The sequence below is a fragment of the Pangasianodon hypophthalmus genome, chromosome 1 (genome assembly GCF_027358585.1).
Source record: "Pangasianodon hypophthalmus isolate fPanHyp1 chromosome 1, fPanHyp1.pri, whole genome shotgun sequence".
In the NCBI taxonomy this organism is placed as follows: Eukaryota; Metazoa; Chordata; class Actinopteri; order Siluriformes; family Pangasiidae; genus Pangasianodon; species Pangasianodon hypophthalmus.
Genome location: NC_069710.1, coordinates 31,011,511 through 31,031,495, shown reverse-complemented (window position 1 = coordinate 31,031,495; position 19,985 = coordinate 31,011,511). Strand labels below are relative to the sequence as shown.

At 37.6% G+C, this 19,985-nt stretch overlaps 1 protein-coding gene across 1 annotated transcript in view; it reads left to right on the top strand.

Annotated features, from left to right (window-relative positions):
* Positions 1–19,985, top strand: part of LOC117597071 (myosin-IIIa-like) — a 71,148-nt gene that overhangs the window by 26,216 nt on the left and 24,947 nt on the right. Inside the window, exons 5-7 of the mRNA XM_053237453.1 lie at positions 2,841–2,940; positions 16,648–16,724; positions 17,850–17,995. Of these exons, the coding sequence (XP_053093428.1) occupies positions 2,841–2,940; positions 16,648–16,724; positions 17,850–17,995 (323 nt within the window). The remainder of the gene's footprint in view (positions 1–2,840; positions 2,941–16,647; positions 16,725–17,849; positions 17,996–19,985) is intronic.

The window sequence follows — 19,985 nt, the reverse complement described above, 5'->3', positions numbered from 1 at the left end:
AGTTAAATACGTTATTATAGTGAGGAGTAATTATTCCTTCTGAATAACACAGCTTCCTTTTCATTGTTTGAATAACAGCATCTAAAATTACATCTTATGAATGCCTCTGATAAAAATAAAAGCATCTGTCCTGCCATCGAGAGTGTATTCCAACCTCACACTGACTCCGGATCCACCATGACCCTGACCAGGATAAAGTACGTCCTGAACAGTGTGTGAGTGAAAAGCATCAGTAGATTCATTTACTACACTGTATCCAATCAGCACCAAGCACGTGGTGTTCACTGAGGACCTCCGCTTTATGTTTCCATGTGTTTTAATGTCTTTGGTCTTTGCTGTTGTGTTTCTGGTTTGTTTGTGTGTTTTGCACTTTTATGGGCCACCAGAGGTTTGAGCTAAGACTAGATAGACTATAATGCGGTGATCAGAAGAGCTTTCCATGCTCTAGCCTCTCATGCTGAAGTCCTCAACAGTACTACTGCTGCATTCTATCAGTTAAAGTTCGGGGCTTTTTAAAGCAGACCATTTTGTGCAATATTTGCCATTGCATTAAGGAAGCTTAAATATAATATCTATTACAATGAAACCACTCTGGTCTCTGTGGCACCGTAAAATATTCGAATGAGATAAAAAAAATTACAAATGATGTGGTGTACAAATGACAACCATCCAATCAGGACACAGAGGCGTCTCTTCTCGCCTGTCGGTCCAGAAAGCTCCGCCTCTTGCTTAATGTAATTCAAAGATACTGTATATACTTCAATAAGGATGCAGGATAATAATGTATAATGTGAAAGAAAAACATGTGCACTATTGATTACATGAATAAAAAAACACCATTTTGTTTCTAAACTAGCTAAACAATTGTAAACAATCCTGATTTGAATACTGATTATATGAATAATCATGACTATCATTGTAGATGTTACAGTGTAATCCGGTGGTTTTACCATTTTTATAGGACGTGTTCTATTTGACTACATTTTCAATTTTTTATTTTAGAAATAACCTTATATTTTAAATAAAACTCAATATCTTAATCATTTTTACGCAGCTATGCAAACCAGGCACTTTCTAAAATATATTTAAAATGAAATTCCTAACAATCTGAACTACAAACCAATCGTCCTTCTGCCAGGACTGTTTATTAAAAGTTACTTTTAATGAAACAGAAAAAGAATCTGACCTCTTGAGAAAGTCGTACAAATTTGAGCAAACATACAAACAAACAACACACAAACAGTAAAAAGAATCCACGTATAAAGCACTTTTCATTCATTTTTAGTTCAAAATCTCAATGCTTTACAAACAATTGTATTGTAACACTTTCATGCATGAATGATTTAAAAACATATCTAAAAACTAGAGATTTTGTTGTTGTTGTTGTTACTTAGAATCGCACATCATATGAATTTTTTTTTAAATATCACTTATGCATATATTAAGTAAATGGATTGTCAATGTGAGGGAATATCACGAATAAAAATTATTATTTTTTTTTTTTAGCTGAAATCAAAAATAAATATTCCAATGTTTTTTTTTTAAAAGTTGAGTCTAAAACATTTCAAACTGATGACAAAAATAATAGAAAATATAACAATATTCTTGACATTCAACAGATTCTTGAACAAAATGTATGCAGTTTAGGACTGTTGCATGATACAGCAGATTTTGGGGAAAAAAAATCTGCCCAATAAAAAATAACTAATTTTTAAAAAGCTAAGGCATTGGAGTCTGACACAATAAATTTTTTTTAGGATTTTGGGTAGAAAGTTTGTAAAGATTTACCAGAGACACTGAGAGCGGCTAAAAGAGCAGCCGAAATCAGCTTCAATATTTTATGATGAATTTAAAAGTGCAGTCTCAAGTTTTATAACTATATATTTTCTTAAAAACAGCCTTAAATTCACTCTGAGTATGTGTGGACACTTTGCATGAAAGGGTTAAAGAAGGAGTGTAAATCATATTAATATGAGGACTTAATACATAAACTGTAAGTCTTTAAAAATTACTATGAATTAATACACACAAGACTAAGAATAGGCGGAGTTAAAACATAGGGCTATAGAGCGTTCCTGATGTTCTCTAAAACACTACTCCAGACTTTAGAGGCAATAAAAGATCAGTGTTTTCCATCAGCTGAGCTGTGAGTGATCCTTAGCATTAACAGTAATAATAGTAATAATACCAATATTAATAATGATTATAATAGCATTTTATTTATAAGCACTTCTAGGGAAACTGTACAGAATGATCCAGAATATAAAAAAATGTAATAATTGTTGAAGTGCTCAGGGAGGGCTATACTGCTTCAGGAGATCAGAAAGATATTTCCATTACACTATGCAGAGCTTTAAACATCATGAGGAGGACTTTTTGGGAGTTAACAGGCAGCTGATGTAGCTTGAATACGCTTGGTTTAACATGCTTTGACTATTGAAGTCGTAAGAAAAGATAAACTTTAACCCCGTCACTAATCCCTGTTATATTTTATATCAAGTGGAATTGTGAGTACTTGCTTCCACTTTTGTTCGAGACGTCGTCACACCACCCCAAACCTTCAGTTATGTAAGTGTTTATAGATATAGTTTTTCCTTTAACGAATGAATAGCATGAGAAATGTCGATTGTAGAGCGTTACGAATGCTGGCGCATGCTGCTACTTAGCAGAAAGTCTATAAAGAAGTCTGTGATTCCTGACTGATGCTTTCAACAGAAAAAAAAGACCCTCTTGATTATATTGTGTTATTTGTGAATCATTAGATGCTGTATGGATGTTGGTAGGCTTTTAGATTTCGCTGAAGAAATGTGTGTGTGTTGTGTGTTGTGTGTGTTGTTCAGGGCCTGCATCATTTACACGAGAATAAAACCATCCATCGAGATATCAAAGGGAACAACATCCTCCTGACCACTCAGGGGGGGATCAAGCTGGTTGACTTTGGTGAGTAGTTAAATTGGTGCATTAAGGGAAAGCAGCTGTGTGTATGTGTGTGTGTGTGTGTGTGTGTGTGTGTGAAGGTGGTGGTGCTTTTGCATGCGGGCAGAGCCATTATCTCGGAGGCTACTCCGATACTAATTTGATGCTACTTTACTTCCTTTTGTTAATGCACATGGAGAGAGAGAGAGAGGGAGAGAGAGAAAGAGAGAGTGCGGAGGAGGTGGAGGAGGTCCTTCCATTACGCCTCCGTCTCTGCTCATTGTGCTCGAACCAGCACAAATTGGTATCCGAGCACGCTCACTGCTCATTTGCTTTTAGCACTTCATAAACAAATGAAGCTCTAGCAGCTTGTGTGTATGGAAACAAGGAAACAAGGCAAGAGAGAGAGAGCAAGAGAGAGAGAGAGAGAGCGAGATAGAGAAAGAGAGAGAGCACCTTCTTTTATCTTTTATCGTTAGGATGTTCTGCTTTGTTTTTTTTACATTTTGTTAAGTAGGGCACTTCTTAAGTGCTGAAGCGTGCATCTGTATCATTAAGCGTTAGGAGTAACTACTTTCCCCTCTTTCTTTGTTCATCTTGCTGGCTTGCGCTTGCTATGCACCACACACTCCTGCGATTACTCAACCCCCATTCAAAAATCCTCTCGGAGTGTAATCCCCTCTGCCATGATTCACCGCACTGCTATTAACCCCCCCTCTTTTTTTTTTTGTTGTTGAGGAGATACGTATTTGCCCCCTCCTTAATAGGACTATCAGCCCCAAAGCGCATCTGTATAAAGCTGCGATTAGCGTGTGGTGGAAATGGGGGAGTCACGTCTTCAGGGAGGGACAGGATGAGACTCAGAGACACTGACTGATGAGTCATACTCGAATACTACTTCAAGTTCCTCTGCGTCGTGACATCAGCAAAAACTGTGTGTCACGAATAAACTACACGTCTCATGTGACTTCACTGAAGGAAGGGCTTCATCAGCTTACACACTCTGCATGTCCCAAGTGTGTGTTTCTGTGAGTGAAACAAAAGCCTCGGATTGTAAGCCAGTAGCACTTTCACTGCACATTCCTTCGTGGACCTTCTCACGCTTTCAGAGCAACAAGCTTTATAGCACAGCGCTACTGGCTGAAGTTTTCATCCTGATTGGTCTGAAGGTGTTGATTCATTTTCTATAACAGCATCTCAGAGAGTAGTGCACTCATTCTAATATGTTATTGTTTCTATAGTTACACAGGGACATATATGGCACATCAGACAATCTAAAACTAATAATAATATTATATAAATTAGAGAGGTTTATTGACCATTTATGGAAGCAGTCTCCAGTGTTAGCGCTTTGTAACTGTCAATGGTAAAGCTGTAAGTTTTCCGACAACCCAGGTTACAGAAACTGGAGGCGGATACAAGTGCAGACAATTTGATATTAAACAAAACACAAATAAAACAAACAACATAGAGCATAGGTACAAAGATTATAGGTACACATGACAACAAACGACAAATGCTAGACAGAGAAACACAGAAAAACGGAACTTTGTTACTAATTAGGAGAAACACGACACAGGTGAGTGCTCAGAGAGGTCATGTGATGTGCAGGGGCTGATGGGTAGTGTAGTCCTGCCCTGATTTCAGCGCTAACATGACACCAGGGAGGGTGAAGGATAACACGTGCTTCCTCCAAGACACATGAAGCTAGCCAATCGCATCTTTTCAAACTGCTGCTCTTACTGCATCACAGGGCGGTGTAACACACTCAGAGGAAAGTGCTATCTGCCCTCTTCCACACACATGAGCTCACAGATGCACATGATTGGCTAGTGGCACTGTGATTGACAGGGGAGAGGGAGTATCCCCAGAAGGAGCCCAGAAGTGTCATTCTTCAATAAATAAAAAATTGTTAACATGGCAAAATGAGTATAGTATAAGAAGAATAACGCACTTCGAGGCGTGCTGTCACAGGAAAATGCTGAACTTCGGGGTGTTAACGATAATGTCACTTCATCACATGACCCTGTCGTTGATTATTTTTGAGTGTGTTATTCTTTACTTATTAGTTTGTCATGGTTATGTATGCTTTGTATATCTGGACACTGGACACTGATTTATTTTACAATCATAATCTACACTAAAGTCATGAGTATGGGCCATGTAGATTTAGAGAAAAGTGTTTATAATCAGAAAAAGACAATAATGTATATTATGTGTTATAACGTATGATGTAGCTTGCTTTAATTGCTTATGTGTGAGATTCGCAGAACTATACACAAATCAACCCCAAAGTTATAGACACCATCACCATCACCATCAAAATTCAATGTAATTTTATTTTTATAGCAATTTTAACAATAGACATCGTCATGAAGAAGCTTTACAGAAATCTGGGTGTAGATCTACATCCCTAATGAACACAGCAGAGGTGACAGTGGTGAAGAAACCTTGAGAGAAACCAGAGGAAAAACTCTGCTTAAAGCAGATAAAGAAAAACTCGCAGATAAAGCAAGCACAGTTTCTATTACTTATGAGGACTTTCCATTGACCTAAAGATTAATGCAGCTAATTCATGCTCAGTAAACATTTTAGGTTTTTAAAAGTTTTTTTAAAAAAAAAAAAAAAAGCTGCAGTTGTTGTAAAAAAAATTAATTTTTCTCAAACGTCCAAACGTCAAACGTCCCCACAAGGTCAAACCTGTCTGATATTCCTTTCACTGTGGAGACATTCACTGTGGAGTTCATATCATATCATTATGTGGTCCCTAACAAGATATAAAAACATGCTCACCCACACACACACACACACACACACACACATACACACACACGTCCCTTTTAGACACAGTCCCTTTCTGATCTTATACAGCTTTCTGCACATTCCATTAGTGTATTAAACGCTCCGCCACCCTCAATCTTCTCGTCGTGAAGCCGATCTGTCATATGGGAAGTGTGATTTATTATTTTACTGTTTTATTTGTGGGAAAACATCAATACTGAATACCCGGAATACTGAAGTGTATGGAATACTCAAGGGTACAGAATATTGAAGTGTACAGAATACAGTAATGTAATGAATACTGAAGTGTACGGAATACCAAAGTTTATGGAATACTGAATTGTACAGAGTACTGAAGTATAGGGAATACTGTAAGCTAAGGAATGTTGAAGTGTATGGAATTGTGTAGTGTATGGAATGCTGAATTGTACAGAATACAGAATTGTATGGAGTACTGAAATATATGGAATATTGAAGCATATGGAAAACTGAAGCGTATGGAATACTGAAGCGTACGGAATATGGACGTGTATGGAAACTGAAACGTATGAAATACTGAAGTGCAAGGAAAACTGAAGCGTATGAAATACTAAAGCGTACGGAATACTGAAACATAAGGAATACTGAAGTGTATGTTATACTGAAATGTAAGGAATACTGAAGCATACGGAACACTGAATCGCACAGAATACTGAAGTGTACGGAATACTGAAGCACACAGAAAACTGAAGCATACAGAATACTGAAGCTTAAGGAATACTGAAGCGTACAGAATAAGGACACGTATGGAAAACTGAAGCATATGAAATACTGAAGCGTACAGAATATGGACGCATATGGAAAACTGAAGCGTAAGGATTACTGAAGCGTACGGAATACTGAAGCGTACGGAATATGAACGTGTATAGAAAACTGAAGCGCAAGGAATACTGAAGCGTACGGAATACTGAAGCGTACGGAATATGAACGTGTATAGAAAACTGAAGCGCAAGGAATACTGAAGCGTACAGAATACTGAAGCGTACGGAATAGTGAAGCATACGGAATACTGAAGCGTATGGAATAGTGAAGCGTACGGAATACTGAAGCGTAAGGAATAATGGATCGTGCGGAATACTGACGTGTACGGAATATCAGCAAAGCAAAGAGAATACCAAAGTGTACGGAACACCGAAGTGTATGGAGTATCAATGTGAAGTGTACAGAATACTGAAGTGCACAGAGTACTGAAGTGTACGGAATATCAAATTTTGATTGGTAGGTGGATTTTGCTCACACACACACACACACACACACACATTCATATGTGTGTTGCTGTATTAATGTAGACCAAATTGGATCATATGTGAGAGACAATCAGCAAAAATAAAAGTGTATTCCTAATCTTTCCTCACAGGCCAAAGCTGGAATGACACTCATATTTACACTCGCTCATGTTTCAGTACATTATAGGATTTCTTTTTTTTTTCCTCATAATGTCTTTTCTTCATGAGGTCTGAGAGAACAGAATTCACCAAGTGATTAATGTAAATATACACACACAATAACTACACACACACATTCGGAAACACGGAACACATCAGACCAAAACACAGCTCTTTTTGGATACAGGCAGCTCAAATCCAATAAACACACACACACACACACACAAACAGCTAAGAAAGCTCTCCTGTGGCCCCCCTTTTTCCGCTACATTAGTTCGGAGCCCCAGGGCCACGCTTAGTAATCATCTGAGATAACGCTGCCAATTAAAATATTCATGAAGAGGAGGCGGAGCGGCTTCCCTCTCTCTCTCTCTCTCTCTCTCTCTCTCTTTCTCTCTGTTCTGAGGCCAATAATGCACTTTTTCCTGCAGCCTTCAGACAGATGAGTCAGTGAGGGGGCGTTATCTGCTCTGTAGAGCATGAACACCTCCGCATAGATGAAGCATCAGCCCTGCATGAGATCAGCACATATATGCGTGCACACACACACACACACACACACACACACACATTCTATACATACACCATCAAACTCCCTATAGATCTCAGACACCCACCAGTACGAAATATACGCTCCATACACACACTCCATCTTTCACACACTCCATTAAGCCTAAGCCTACACACACACACACACACACACGCACACAAACACACACACACATAACTTCTATACATACGCCATCAAACTCTCTATAGATCTAAGCCTACACACACACACACACACGCACACAAACACACGCACACAAACACACACACACACACATAACTTCTATACATACGCCATCAAACTCTCTATAGATCTCAGACACCCACCAGTGCAAAATATACTCTCCATACACACGTTCCATCTTTCACACACTCCAATAAGCCTAAGCCTACACACACACACACACACACACAGAGCATCAAACACTTGACAAACCTCAAAAAAATTCACCCATTTTGTTCACATGTACTCCATCTCACTATGACTTCTACACACACACACACACACCATATCTTTCAAACACTGTTTTTCACACACTGCATTCATTTCTACACATTTCTGTTGTAGGGTTCTACACAGGAACAGGAACCACTAAGGGTTCCTCCAGGAGAATAACCGAAGAAATTTTCTAAAAATGTAACGATTTTACAACTAATCCTAAGCTAGAGTTTTATATAGAAGCCCAACCCGAGGAACGCTTAGAGATTAGCTTCCCGAATGCCATTCCAAGCCCTTCACACACACACACACACACACACAGTGAATGGGTTTCCTCCTGCAGTTGGGACTGGAGCTGGATGAATTAAATTTCCTGTCATCACAATAGAGCTGATCTGTAATTACTGCAGCTTCCCAAAGCCACAGCTCTATATCATCACCAACGTCTTTGTTTACACTCCGGTCTAATCTCTGCTTTATTTGAGATATATTTTCTCCTCTGGAATAATGAAGCGCATATGCAGGTTCAGCCACACTATAATTATTAATGCTATCATGTAGTTAAAGAATTCAGCAGAGAACCCGGTAGCTCAGCATGCTGAAATTTAGAGAGGATCACATGCAGTAATATTTCGCTTTCTTCAGTGAGGAGATACACACACAGGTTAGCATTAGCATCGTAAACTCAAACTGGAGGACGAGACCATTATTAGACCATTATGTGAGAGAAAGATTTTATTGGAAGTAAAAAGTATGCACTAACCCCACCTCTAAACCCTAACCATGACCTTTTTACATAAATTGTGTTGTGCAAATTTGTACCAATTTGCAAGTGCAAAATCATGACAAAGAATTCATAACAAAGGACAGGACAGAAGAACGTCCTCGAAGTTCTCCTGCAAGGGCAATATGGGTTTCTCCTGCTACATCTTCCTGAAGTTGATTATTTTCCTATAGCAGCATGTCCTGAAGTGTTTTATTCCTCTTACACCACCAATGACATTTTATTAATTAAAGAACAACTTCTATCTGTTTAGAGTTACATTTAATGTTGTGGAACATTTGTTAAACAGTCATTCCCTCAGCAGCCATGTAAACTCCTCTGTCCTTTACCTCTGACTGTTACAAAGCGCTGACACTGGAGACTCCTTCCATAAACATTAAATAAACATCTCCTTACTCCAAGGTCACCATATCAGCAATTTTTCCTTTGTTAAATAAAAACACTTTATTATCCTTTGATTATGTGGAACAAGATGTTCTGCCTTTTTATTGGATATTACAGATTTCATAAATGCTGTGATGATCGATTGTGCTCTGTAGAATTTGGAGCAACACTTTTCAAAAAGGGAAAAATACTCTGCAAGCTGTCTGGGATGACAGCAAAGGACTAGGAGCATCAACACCGCCACTAAACATGAACCCTGAGATTTTTGAGTTTTCCTCCTCCTGCAAATTTGTACCAGTTTGCAAGCTTGAGATAATGATGGCTCTTGGCAGAGGACAACAAGATCGTCCTCAAAGTTCTACTTTCTAATCCTACATTAACAATATATGTTTATAAATAAGTATTTTTATTTTAAAATAATAATACATTTTATTTATCTAGTGCTTTTCTATTACGCAAAGATCGATTTACTGTTCAATATGTGCACTATAATCAAAAATAATTAAGCAACATGGTATTCCGTACATGCTTTAGCATTTTTGTATTTTTAATATATATTATGTAAATATCTGATTTCATAAATGCTGTGATGATTGATTGGGAAAAAATACTCATGAAGAGCCATGGAAAAAAAAAATTAGCAGGAGCACCAACATTAGCACTAAACCTTATCCTTGACCATTATACGTTTTTATTCAAATGAAGTCATGCAAACTTGTATCAATTTGCAAGCGTGAGATAATGATGGTTCTAAATGCAAGAGAGAAAGAAGGTTTTATTTACATAGCACCTGTCACTTCTTCAAAATTCATTGATCAATTTGGCTTTGGCTGGAGATGATCTAATGTAGGATCAGAGTATAACATACACTATATCAACAGTTTTGCTTTTCAGTCTATACACTCCCCTCTGAAAGTATTGGAACAGCAGGGTCAATTGTTTTGTTTTTGCTATACGCTGAAGACATTTGGGTTTGAGATCAAAAGCTAAATATGAGACGGTAGATCAGAATTTCAGCTTTCATTTCCTGATATTTGCATCTAAATGTTTTAAATATCTTAAAACATGGCACCTTTAGTGGCAGAGCACCCAATTTTTAGTGGAGCAAAATTATTGGAACAGATAGTCTTGAAGTAAATTAAAGTAAATAATGCTTAATATTTGATTGCATATCCCTTGCGTTCGATAACTGCATCAAGTCGGTGACCCACTGACATCATCAAACTCTCGCATTCTTCTTTTGTGATGCTTTTCAGATGCAGCCTCTTTCAGTTGTTGTTTGTTGTTTGTCTCTGTTCAGTCTCCTCTTCAGGAGGTGAAATGCTGCTCAGTTGGGTTAAGATCTGGTGATTGACTTGGCCAGTCTAGAACCTCCCACCTTTTTCCTCTGCTGAAGTCTTTTGTTGAGTTGGCAATGTGTTTTGTGTCATTGTCTTAATGCATGATGACGTTCCTCCCAATGAAGTCATTCTGCTGCTACCATCATGAGTTCCATCATCAGGAAAGATTAGTGATTAGCACGTTCCAGAAGCAGCCATGCAAGCCCAAGCCATGACATTACCTCCACCATGCTTGATCAGAGAGCTTATATGCTTTGGATCATGAGCAGATCCTTTCTTTCTCCACACTTTGGCCTTTCTGTCACTTTGGTAGAGGTTAATCTTGGTTCCAGAACTTTTGTGGCTCATCTCTCTATTTCTTTGTTTCTCAGCTTCAAAATGGTTTCCTTTCTCCTATAGACAGCACTCTGGTCTTCATGTTGGTTTACCTTTTTAACAACAGATGCAGTTTTACAGGCGAAACTCAGGGCTCAAACCAAGAGTAGACATTCAGGGATATTAACTGTTTAAGCAATCAATCTAACAAGGCATGCCTGGGCAACAAGAAACAACTGTCTGTCACATGTTCCAGTATTTTTGATCACTTGAAAAATGGGTGGGTTCAAACAAAAGGTACCACATTCTAAGTTATTTAACACATCTACATGTAAATATCAGGAAATGAAAGCTGAAATTCTGCTTTCAGTTCCTGATGTCTTCAGTGTAGAGCGAAAACAAAAGAATTGGCCTTGCTGTTCCAAGCAAGACTGTATTACAGAAATATCTGATTTCATACAGGCTGCAATGATAGTTTGGACTCTCTAGAATATCAACCAATTAAAAAATATGAGCACTAAACACACCCCTAAACCCTAACATTCACCTTCATCATTTTTATTCAAATTGAATACCACACCAACAGATGCAAAAGAGCTCATAAAACATAAAGATTGGGAAAAGTCAGGTGAAAATCAACAGTACAAACACACACAGGATGTACAGGATACAGGATTCTTTTCAACTGGATGCACTACCACACACACACACACAAGCACTTTATTAGGAACACCTGTGATGTGGGGAATGTTTTCTTGGCACACTTTAGGCCCGTTAATACCAATTGTTATTGTTGCTGACCATGTGCATCCCTTCATGGAACAGGGACTACCTTGTTTAACAAATGGATGTACCACAGCTGTAACTATAAATGGATAAAAATATGATGTGCTGTTGATTAACAAATAAAAATTATTAGCGTTGGGAAATTACTGTCATAAACAGAATGAAACACTTTCTGTTCCACATATAGGAGTTTTATCGTTACCTTAACTGTACGATTTTGGTATGCCTGGACTTCTGTGCAGTTTAAGCAACCTTTACTGTGTGTACACGTGATTCATACTTTTTATGTCTACAAAGGTTTCAGCACTTAGTTATGTTACTAAAAATACACTAATCCTGAAAAAAGTCATAGAAATTCATAACAATAGTAAAAAAAAAAAAACACACGCACAGTTTCTTGTCTCTAATGAGGCAAAGCATCTGTTAAAATATCAGGTTTCAGAGCTCAATGTGCTTTTTTAACATTCTAGTAGGAAAGGCTTTGTATACTCTGCATGGTAGGGCTCAACATTGCTTTTTTCAACTCGCAGTGGGCATCTACAAGCATGTATAATATAGCGCTGGATTCAGTTGGATGAGTCGCTGTCACCTTTACATGATTTTGTGAATTCATACATGTGTTTGACTGTCAATATTTCACCGTCAGCATGCTATGGGTGAATGGTTTTGAATATCAAAAATCACTATATCAAAAGACAACTTTTGTGCAGCTTGGTCTGAAGATGATCTGAGCCAAAAGTGGTGAGGATTGAACAAAAATTGAAGGCTGTGAAAAGTTTTAAAGGGTTTTCAAGACATTCCAAATTGTTCATAAAATACAAAGATGTCCATGCAATTTTTTTTTTTTTTTACACCAGCTGACTTTAGAAACTTCCAAGGAATCAATGGGAAAAGCATATTTTTCCTGATTATAGCACCACCTAGAGGTAAAATGAGATGAAAATAGCCTAATAGCCTAAATCAACACATTATTCTTTAGGTGTCTGAGAAGTTTGGTGCAAAATTGTCAAAGCGTTGCTGAGATATAGCCAAACATCCTATTTTTTTGTAATGGCAGAAATTGAGAAATGGTGTATGGAAAATGTTTGCATTGACATGACTCAGCATCAGGTCAGAAATCAGGTGATACCAGAATTATAAACTTAATCCAAATGGTTACAGAGTAAATAGAAAAAACATAGGTTGTCATATCTTAGCACTCACTAGTGGTCAAACGAGATGAAAATTGTGGGGGCCCCTGGGGGTGCTGTCCCTATAAGTATTCTCAAATTTAATGTCAATCCATCAAGCTGTTGTCTGGATATCGCCTCATTTCCAGTTTGGTGGCTTTGCCTTCAAATTCGTTTGTGTGTTACAGACAAAAGCTTTTGAATATCAAACTATGTTCTACTTGGACTTTTGTGGACATCATTTGAGCCAAATTTGGTGAGGATTGAACAAAAATTATGGGCTGTGAATACTAAAGGTTTTTTTTAAAAAAATCAAAATGGCGGAAAATCCAATACAATGATCATCCCATTGATATCAGCATGAGTGAAGGATTCATGTGGAAAAAGAATTTCATTCCTCTGTCAAATGGTTCAAACGCTAAAAGCAAAAATTGACCATGAAATTTGATCCAATGGTGGCGCTAGAGGCATTGATTAGCGGAGCCCAAAATTGGTGAAATGACTATTGGCACTATGCCCAATCAGTGCACCAAATTTCACAACTTTTTACCGTACGGTTCTGGGGCTGCCATAGACTTCCAGCATAGAATAATAATAATAAGAAGAAGAACACAGACAAACACTATAGGGTTCTGGCAGCTTCGGTGTTTGGCCCCTAACTTAGCTAGATCCAAGATGATTTTTTTTTCAGTACACAAGCATTTCAATGTAAATATGTCTTAACATTCAGTGTAAATGCTAAACTTCGACTTGTATTTCCATGGCTTATGGGTCTGCTTTCTGTTGCTTGCTGACAGTGGTATAGCCTTTTTTTTTAGTTATAAACACTACAAAATACAATTTTCCTGCTTTATTAGAGCAGTGCGCACTCTCAATCACTCATATTTTGAAACTTTGAGAAAGTGCTGCCTGCCACCGAGCACTGTTGCTGTTTTGATGAACAGCTAATATGCTAATCTGACACTCTGTACAGACATGTGGATATTATATTCACAAAAATTAACGCTCCACCTCTTTCCCAAACATGACTCTTGCAATTTTTATTGTTATGCCGTGTGAACAGAGACGTACAACAGAGAGGCTCCAGCTTGTCATGCATGCCGTCTCGCTACCTCGAATGTGATACGTGTGCCATTTTAAAGGAACACTGTGTTTTTGAAGCTTTAGACACTCAAACAAAAAGTGATTGTGTCATTTGCCCTGTGTGTGTGTGTGTGTGTGTGTGTGCGTCTTTTTTTTGTGCTTCGTCACATGTTAGCAGAGTATCACTTTAATAATGAGTCAGAATGTTCCTGCATCAAGAAATACTCATTCCTTTTCATCCCCAGAGTTTATATTAGTAGCATTTGCAGCTCTGTTGTGTCCACACTTTCCGAAACTTTTTCCTCTCAGTCAGTTGCTCTTTTGGTGTTCTTGAACATCATAATTTGCAAATTACTCCCTGACCTTAATGCTCTACTGCTCAGCTGGATGGTTGGATTTACCTTTCTTCATCGTCATGCATGACATAAACCTTGTGCTTATTGACTGTAAAAGCCTTTGCATACCAAAATAGATGAGTTTTAAACAAAATCGTTGATTTTTAGGTGTCATGGGTATGTCATGAAGTTTTCATGGTGAAAGAAGTCTCATTTATTTTTTTCCTCCCTCGACTTTGCATGGGACGTCATTCTGACAACTATTCTCTGTAAATAAGCCACATCACGGCCACTAAACTGCATGCACAATTTATCATGGTGCACACCATGCAGAGGTCTACAACCTGCTTCATTTCCATTAGTGTGTGTTTTTGTGAGGACCAAAATGAACAAATGTCCTAACAATGGGCTTCATTTATCAAACTGGACACAAACAAATGTATTCATGAAAATCCAGTGATTTTGGGAAAAAGTTCCTATATCCTAGGTTTCGCTTCTGGGTTTGTGTAAATTTACGTACAGTATAAGGAGACTCACTAATGTGAGCCTCAATTGATCAGCTTCAGATTGTATAATTGTGCGATTTTATATACAGATTACGCTGTCAAGTTTACATCACTTATTTATTCCAGTTATACACCAGTTTAATGAACATTTTGTTCAAGAAAATGATCCAAAACAAATCTGAATATTCAGACAAATAAGAATTAGGATAAAAGTAATGATGCCCTATAAAAGGAGGAAGAGATAGTGTGTGTCTATGGTTGCTGATGCGCTGCAGTGGCTGAGCTGCATTACTGGAAGATTTAGCAAATGCTGCACTTAGGAGGTGTTCTCTCACTGTTTAGTCGCCATTCTGTTATTTCGGCTCTCTTTCTCAGTGATTTTAATTATACATATTTCAGTACAAAGAAAATCAGAGAAACTTTTGTAAGTTTTACTTCCATTTGGCTGAAAGCATTTACTGAAATGAGGCTCAGTGATAGGAAATCGTCAAATGTCCTCATAATCGCCTGGTCCTCACAAAATACAGTGTTTGTTTGAAAGACTAAAAGAAACAAAACATTTTTTTCTTTCTGGAAACTGAAGTTAAGGTTACAGTGAGGGTCCGGTGTAGCATAGCGATAATTATCTAATCATTACGTTGTCAATGGAAGGTCCTCAAAATGATAGAAGAACACGAATGTGTGTTTAATATTCAGACTAATATTCAACTTTTGATGATTATTTGCCACACACACACCAGAGAGTGTGTTAGGAAGAATTCAATTCAATTCAATTTTATTTGTATAGCACTTTTAACAATGGACATTGCCACAAAGCAGCTTTACAGAAATAAAGAAGGTACCTATTATACACAGTGATTGCACACAAGCCCCAGACTACAGTCTCAGGTTTTTCTTTGTTAACCACACACTCTTTGTTTTCAGTGTCACCAAATCACATTCTGGAGCTGAAACCCATAAGATACACAAAATCAACAGACAAAAATCATAAGAATGACACACATACCTACCAAAGTCCTTTTTTTCCTTTTTCCAGTCTCAAGATACACAAATCTCCTCTTCTTTTCCTTTTGCTTTCTATTCAAATGTTCTCTCACTGCTGCTCTTGATTGATGGGAATTTTATAATTTTTCTTTTGAAACAATTTATATTTTGCCTGTAGATCATCATAAATGGTGAGTGATATCATCTGAGTGCAGACAAACAGGCAGTAGTAGTGCATCAGAAAGCTTTTGATGAACGTGGGGCAAATTAATTAAATAGAGCTTTCTTCACGCTACTAATTTGGATGTATTGTTTCATACCTAATGTTATAACATTTATGCTTATTTAGTATTTGAACCTAGATATTATACACACTATTCTATACTATAGTATCATGGCATACTGAAACTATTTATGTACACGAAGTAATGATATAGTTACATTGTACTTAGTTGGTATACATGTTAGATGTAAGTTCCAGCTGTGGTGCATCATTTCAACATGATGCATTTCAGTGTTATTTCAAATAACAGCGTGGACGACTTTCAAATGTCCTCATGTGGGAAATACCTGCTAACGCAACATGTAACATCGACACAGTTCTGCTCAGTGTGCTAGCTCTGACACAAATACTGTCATACTGAGTTTCTATGAATTTTGCATATGGTCAGACCGCTACCACATAGACAATCATTCTTAATGGTTAAAACCACATTCAGTTGAACACGATGGTTTGTTTGGATGTGTGTCTGAAATGCTAACAGCCTGCTTGTACTGGTGCTTCCACAATTTGGGAAATTTAGGAATTTGTAATTGGCTCTTTAATGATTGAAGTTTTTCTCCGTCTCTCAGGTGTATCAGCTCAGCTAACCAACACGCGTCTCCGGAGGAACACCTCCGTCGGAACGCCGTTCTGGATGGCCCCTGAGGTAATATTTTCTTAATGTTTCATCCTCCATTATCTTTATTTATTTAAAAAGAAATCACAAACTGCGAGTGAAATTTAGACATGCTCTGACTGATAGGAGTGTCTTCTTGAAATGTACTGTAAAGGTATGAATTGCAAATAACGCTGCTGCCGTGCCCTCACACTTTGCATAAAGTTTATGTGGAGTCGTGGCGGACTTCGCACTAAGCGTACACAAGCCACATTCACGTTGTATTGTGGGAAATAGATATGATCGGAGCTTGAGGGAAGAGAAATCACAGCCCTGAGTCTGAAGAAAAATTTTTATTTAGAGTAAAGCTATTTTAAATCTGAAACCGAAGATTAAACCTGAAGCCTTTTCAGTCGGAGGAGGAGTTTTTTTTCCTCGAGTGAAAGGACATGAAGTTTAACAATGTGCCATGACATCAGGTAAACTGTATTGTGTCAATTTCATATTGTAATTTAACAGTGTGATGTGAAGCTTAATATATATATATATATATTCTAGCAGCATGTTTCCCAAAAACTGTACGATGTGTAATACAACTTAACCTTTCATATTCATTATTGGTGTCATAATGTACGATGTCAGGACTGATTATGTCATTATGTAATTTATGCTAAGTGTGTAAACAGTGTGTGGTTTAAGACATTAAATCTAAACTTATAAACTTATAATGTCTTTTGTCACTTTATGAAAATAATGTATTGTAAATAGGATGAGACAGTTTGGGTCTCATGTTGCCAACTGCCATAAAGTACCATACTATTGGATGAAGTTTGCTCCAGTAGCCCGTCCTAAACCCTGCTTTATTAAACTCCAAAATGAAACCCTATTTATCTAAAATTTGGCCCAAAATTCACAAAAAAATACTTGTTTTTTTACAGCTCCTGCTCCATATTGCCCTCACAGACCATGCCGTGTGCACAGGCTAGCTAGCATATCTCTGTCATTGTTTATCATTATCAAAAAATATTCCAAAATATTCCACCTTAATTTGTTAAAATAAATGCAAAAATAAATATTACATTGATGTCTTGAGATCTAGCTAGCCCATTTATACCAGCCATCCCTGTATATACAGTATCTATTGAAATGTAACAACATATTAAATGCTTATTACAGGTCATAGCATGTGAGCAGCAGTTGGATTCGACATACGATGCTCGTTGTGATGTCTGGTCTCTCGGTATTACTGCCGTCGAGCTGGGAGATGGAGACCCACCCTTGGCAGACCTCCACCCCATGAGGGCTCTCTTCAAAATCCCAAGGTGACATGCCCTTATTTACGTAACGTGTCCTTCAAAACAACCCCTGCGGCCACTGAAGCTCTGCTTTGATTTCCTCCACCTTCTCAGGATTAGCTTTGTGTCATTTTGAATAGAGATTGCATGGTGAGATTATTTTGACGTTATTGTTGTTGCCTTTGTACCTCATGTGAGCTGCTCTCAGGGAGTTTGTGTTACATTTCCTATATGAAAATGGCTGACTCTCTGATTCATGTGCATCCTAAGGCTGACATAGAGTACTCTCTTAGCTGTGCTACTCATAGCTGCTTTTAGGACAGTCTCAGTCCATTTCCCAGAATCCTCAGCTCAACAACAAACTATAAGATCAGCCACATGACCTGTCACATGATTTCCCTGCTTTATGAAACTGTGTACATCAATATTTAGACCTCAAATGTAACTCTGGATTTAAGCACTATTCAGAAGATACATGAAAGTTGCGTGCACATAAGGGGTGGAGTTTGGATAAATTGTAGGCGTGTCTCAGCTACCTGTAATTCCGACCTTGAACTTGATTTTTCCTGCATGATGATATCTCGAGTGAGGAGCAGTATTAAGTCCAGCACCACTGTCTGACAGTTTACTGTAACCACAATATGTCAGGATGAACTTTATATTTTGCCAGTAAATACGTTCAAAACAAATCTATAGAATATAAACCAATATTAAATACAATAATCTGATGCTATTCAATGATTTTTTTCTTGGAAGACATTGCAGAAGACAGCATCTTAATCGGAGACACAGCTTATAGCAAAGACTGAATTTTTTTATGAATAAAGTTATGAAGGAACTTTATTGTGAGCTGTAAGTGAAGCAGACGAGGGCTCCATCAGATTAACCTTCAGACTATGTGCACATTTTCTTTACAGGAGACCGCATCGAATTAACAGTTTAAATTAGCAAAATAAAAGTCGTCTTATAAAATCACATAGCATCCCAACACACACATTACAATCTCACACCCTCGATTTGGTATCTTGTAGTGTCACTGATTCTTGTGCCTGACTAACTGTCAAAGAAAAATAAAATGCAAAATAATAGGATGTGCTGGATCAAGTGCTATTTTATGAAAAATGAACCATGTTGTTAAATTAATTCAAATATTGCAGTGATTTATGTGATAATTACAACTACGACTGTTCATGCAGCAATATATTAACAATATACAATACTACACTCCTATTAGATTTATTTTAATGTTTGCCATCTTTATATTAGTCTTTCTTATTTGTTAGTTTTTAAATGATCTATTTATTTTATGTTACATAATATATATTTGACAGCAAAGGAAAAAAATACTCTACCTGCTTCTTCTGTCCACATTTTCTATCCCTGGATTAAAGGGAAGTATTTGTGTTTAAAGGCACTATTGAAAACCCCATTTTTAGATGCTTTTATTTAAGAAAAAAAAAGTTGCATGAACTGCACAATATAAGGAAAGAATATAGGGGTAACTTTTGATCTTAAGTCGCTGATCTGAAGAACTAAAATGGTGTTCTAGGTTGCATATGGTGGGGGTTGATGTGGCTGTAGGTGAAAGCTGGTTGTTTACTGTCCTCTACCTTCACTCTTATAACCCTGTTATCATCTTGTGTCATCTTGATGGTGTTTCCTGACCTGCCCTGACAAACACACACACACACACACACACACACACACATTCAACCACGCACTCAATCACACTCACACAAAGAACTGCTGCACAGCCACACATAACCATTTCTGTTGTATTTTGCTTGAAGGCACATAGAGCATAGTCATCACAGCACAGTGTAGAGATCTTTCTGACTGCTGCTGTACACGTTATTAGTTCTCTCTGCTGGATTACACACACACGCTTTCCTGTTCTGACTGTTTAGGAGTCAATAATGAAACAGAGCTTTGGCTTTACTACTCATTCACGGCCGAATGAGTGCACATGCGTGTAATGCAGAATTGATGCGTTTGAATAAGGACATGGCCTGAGTTC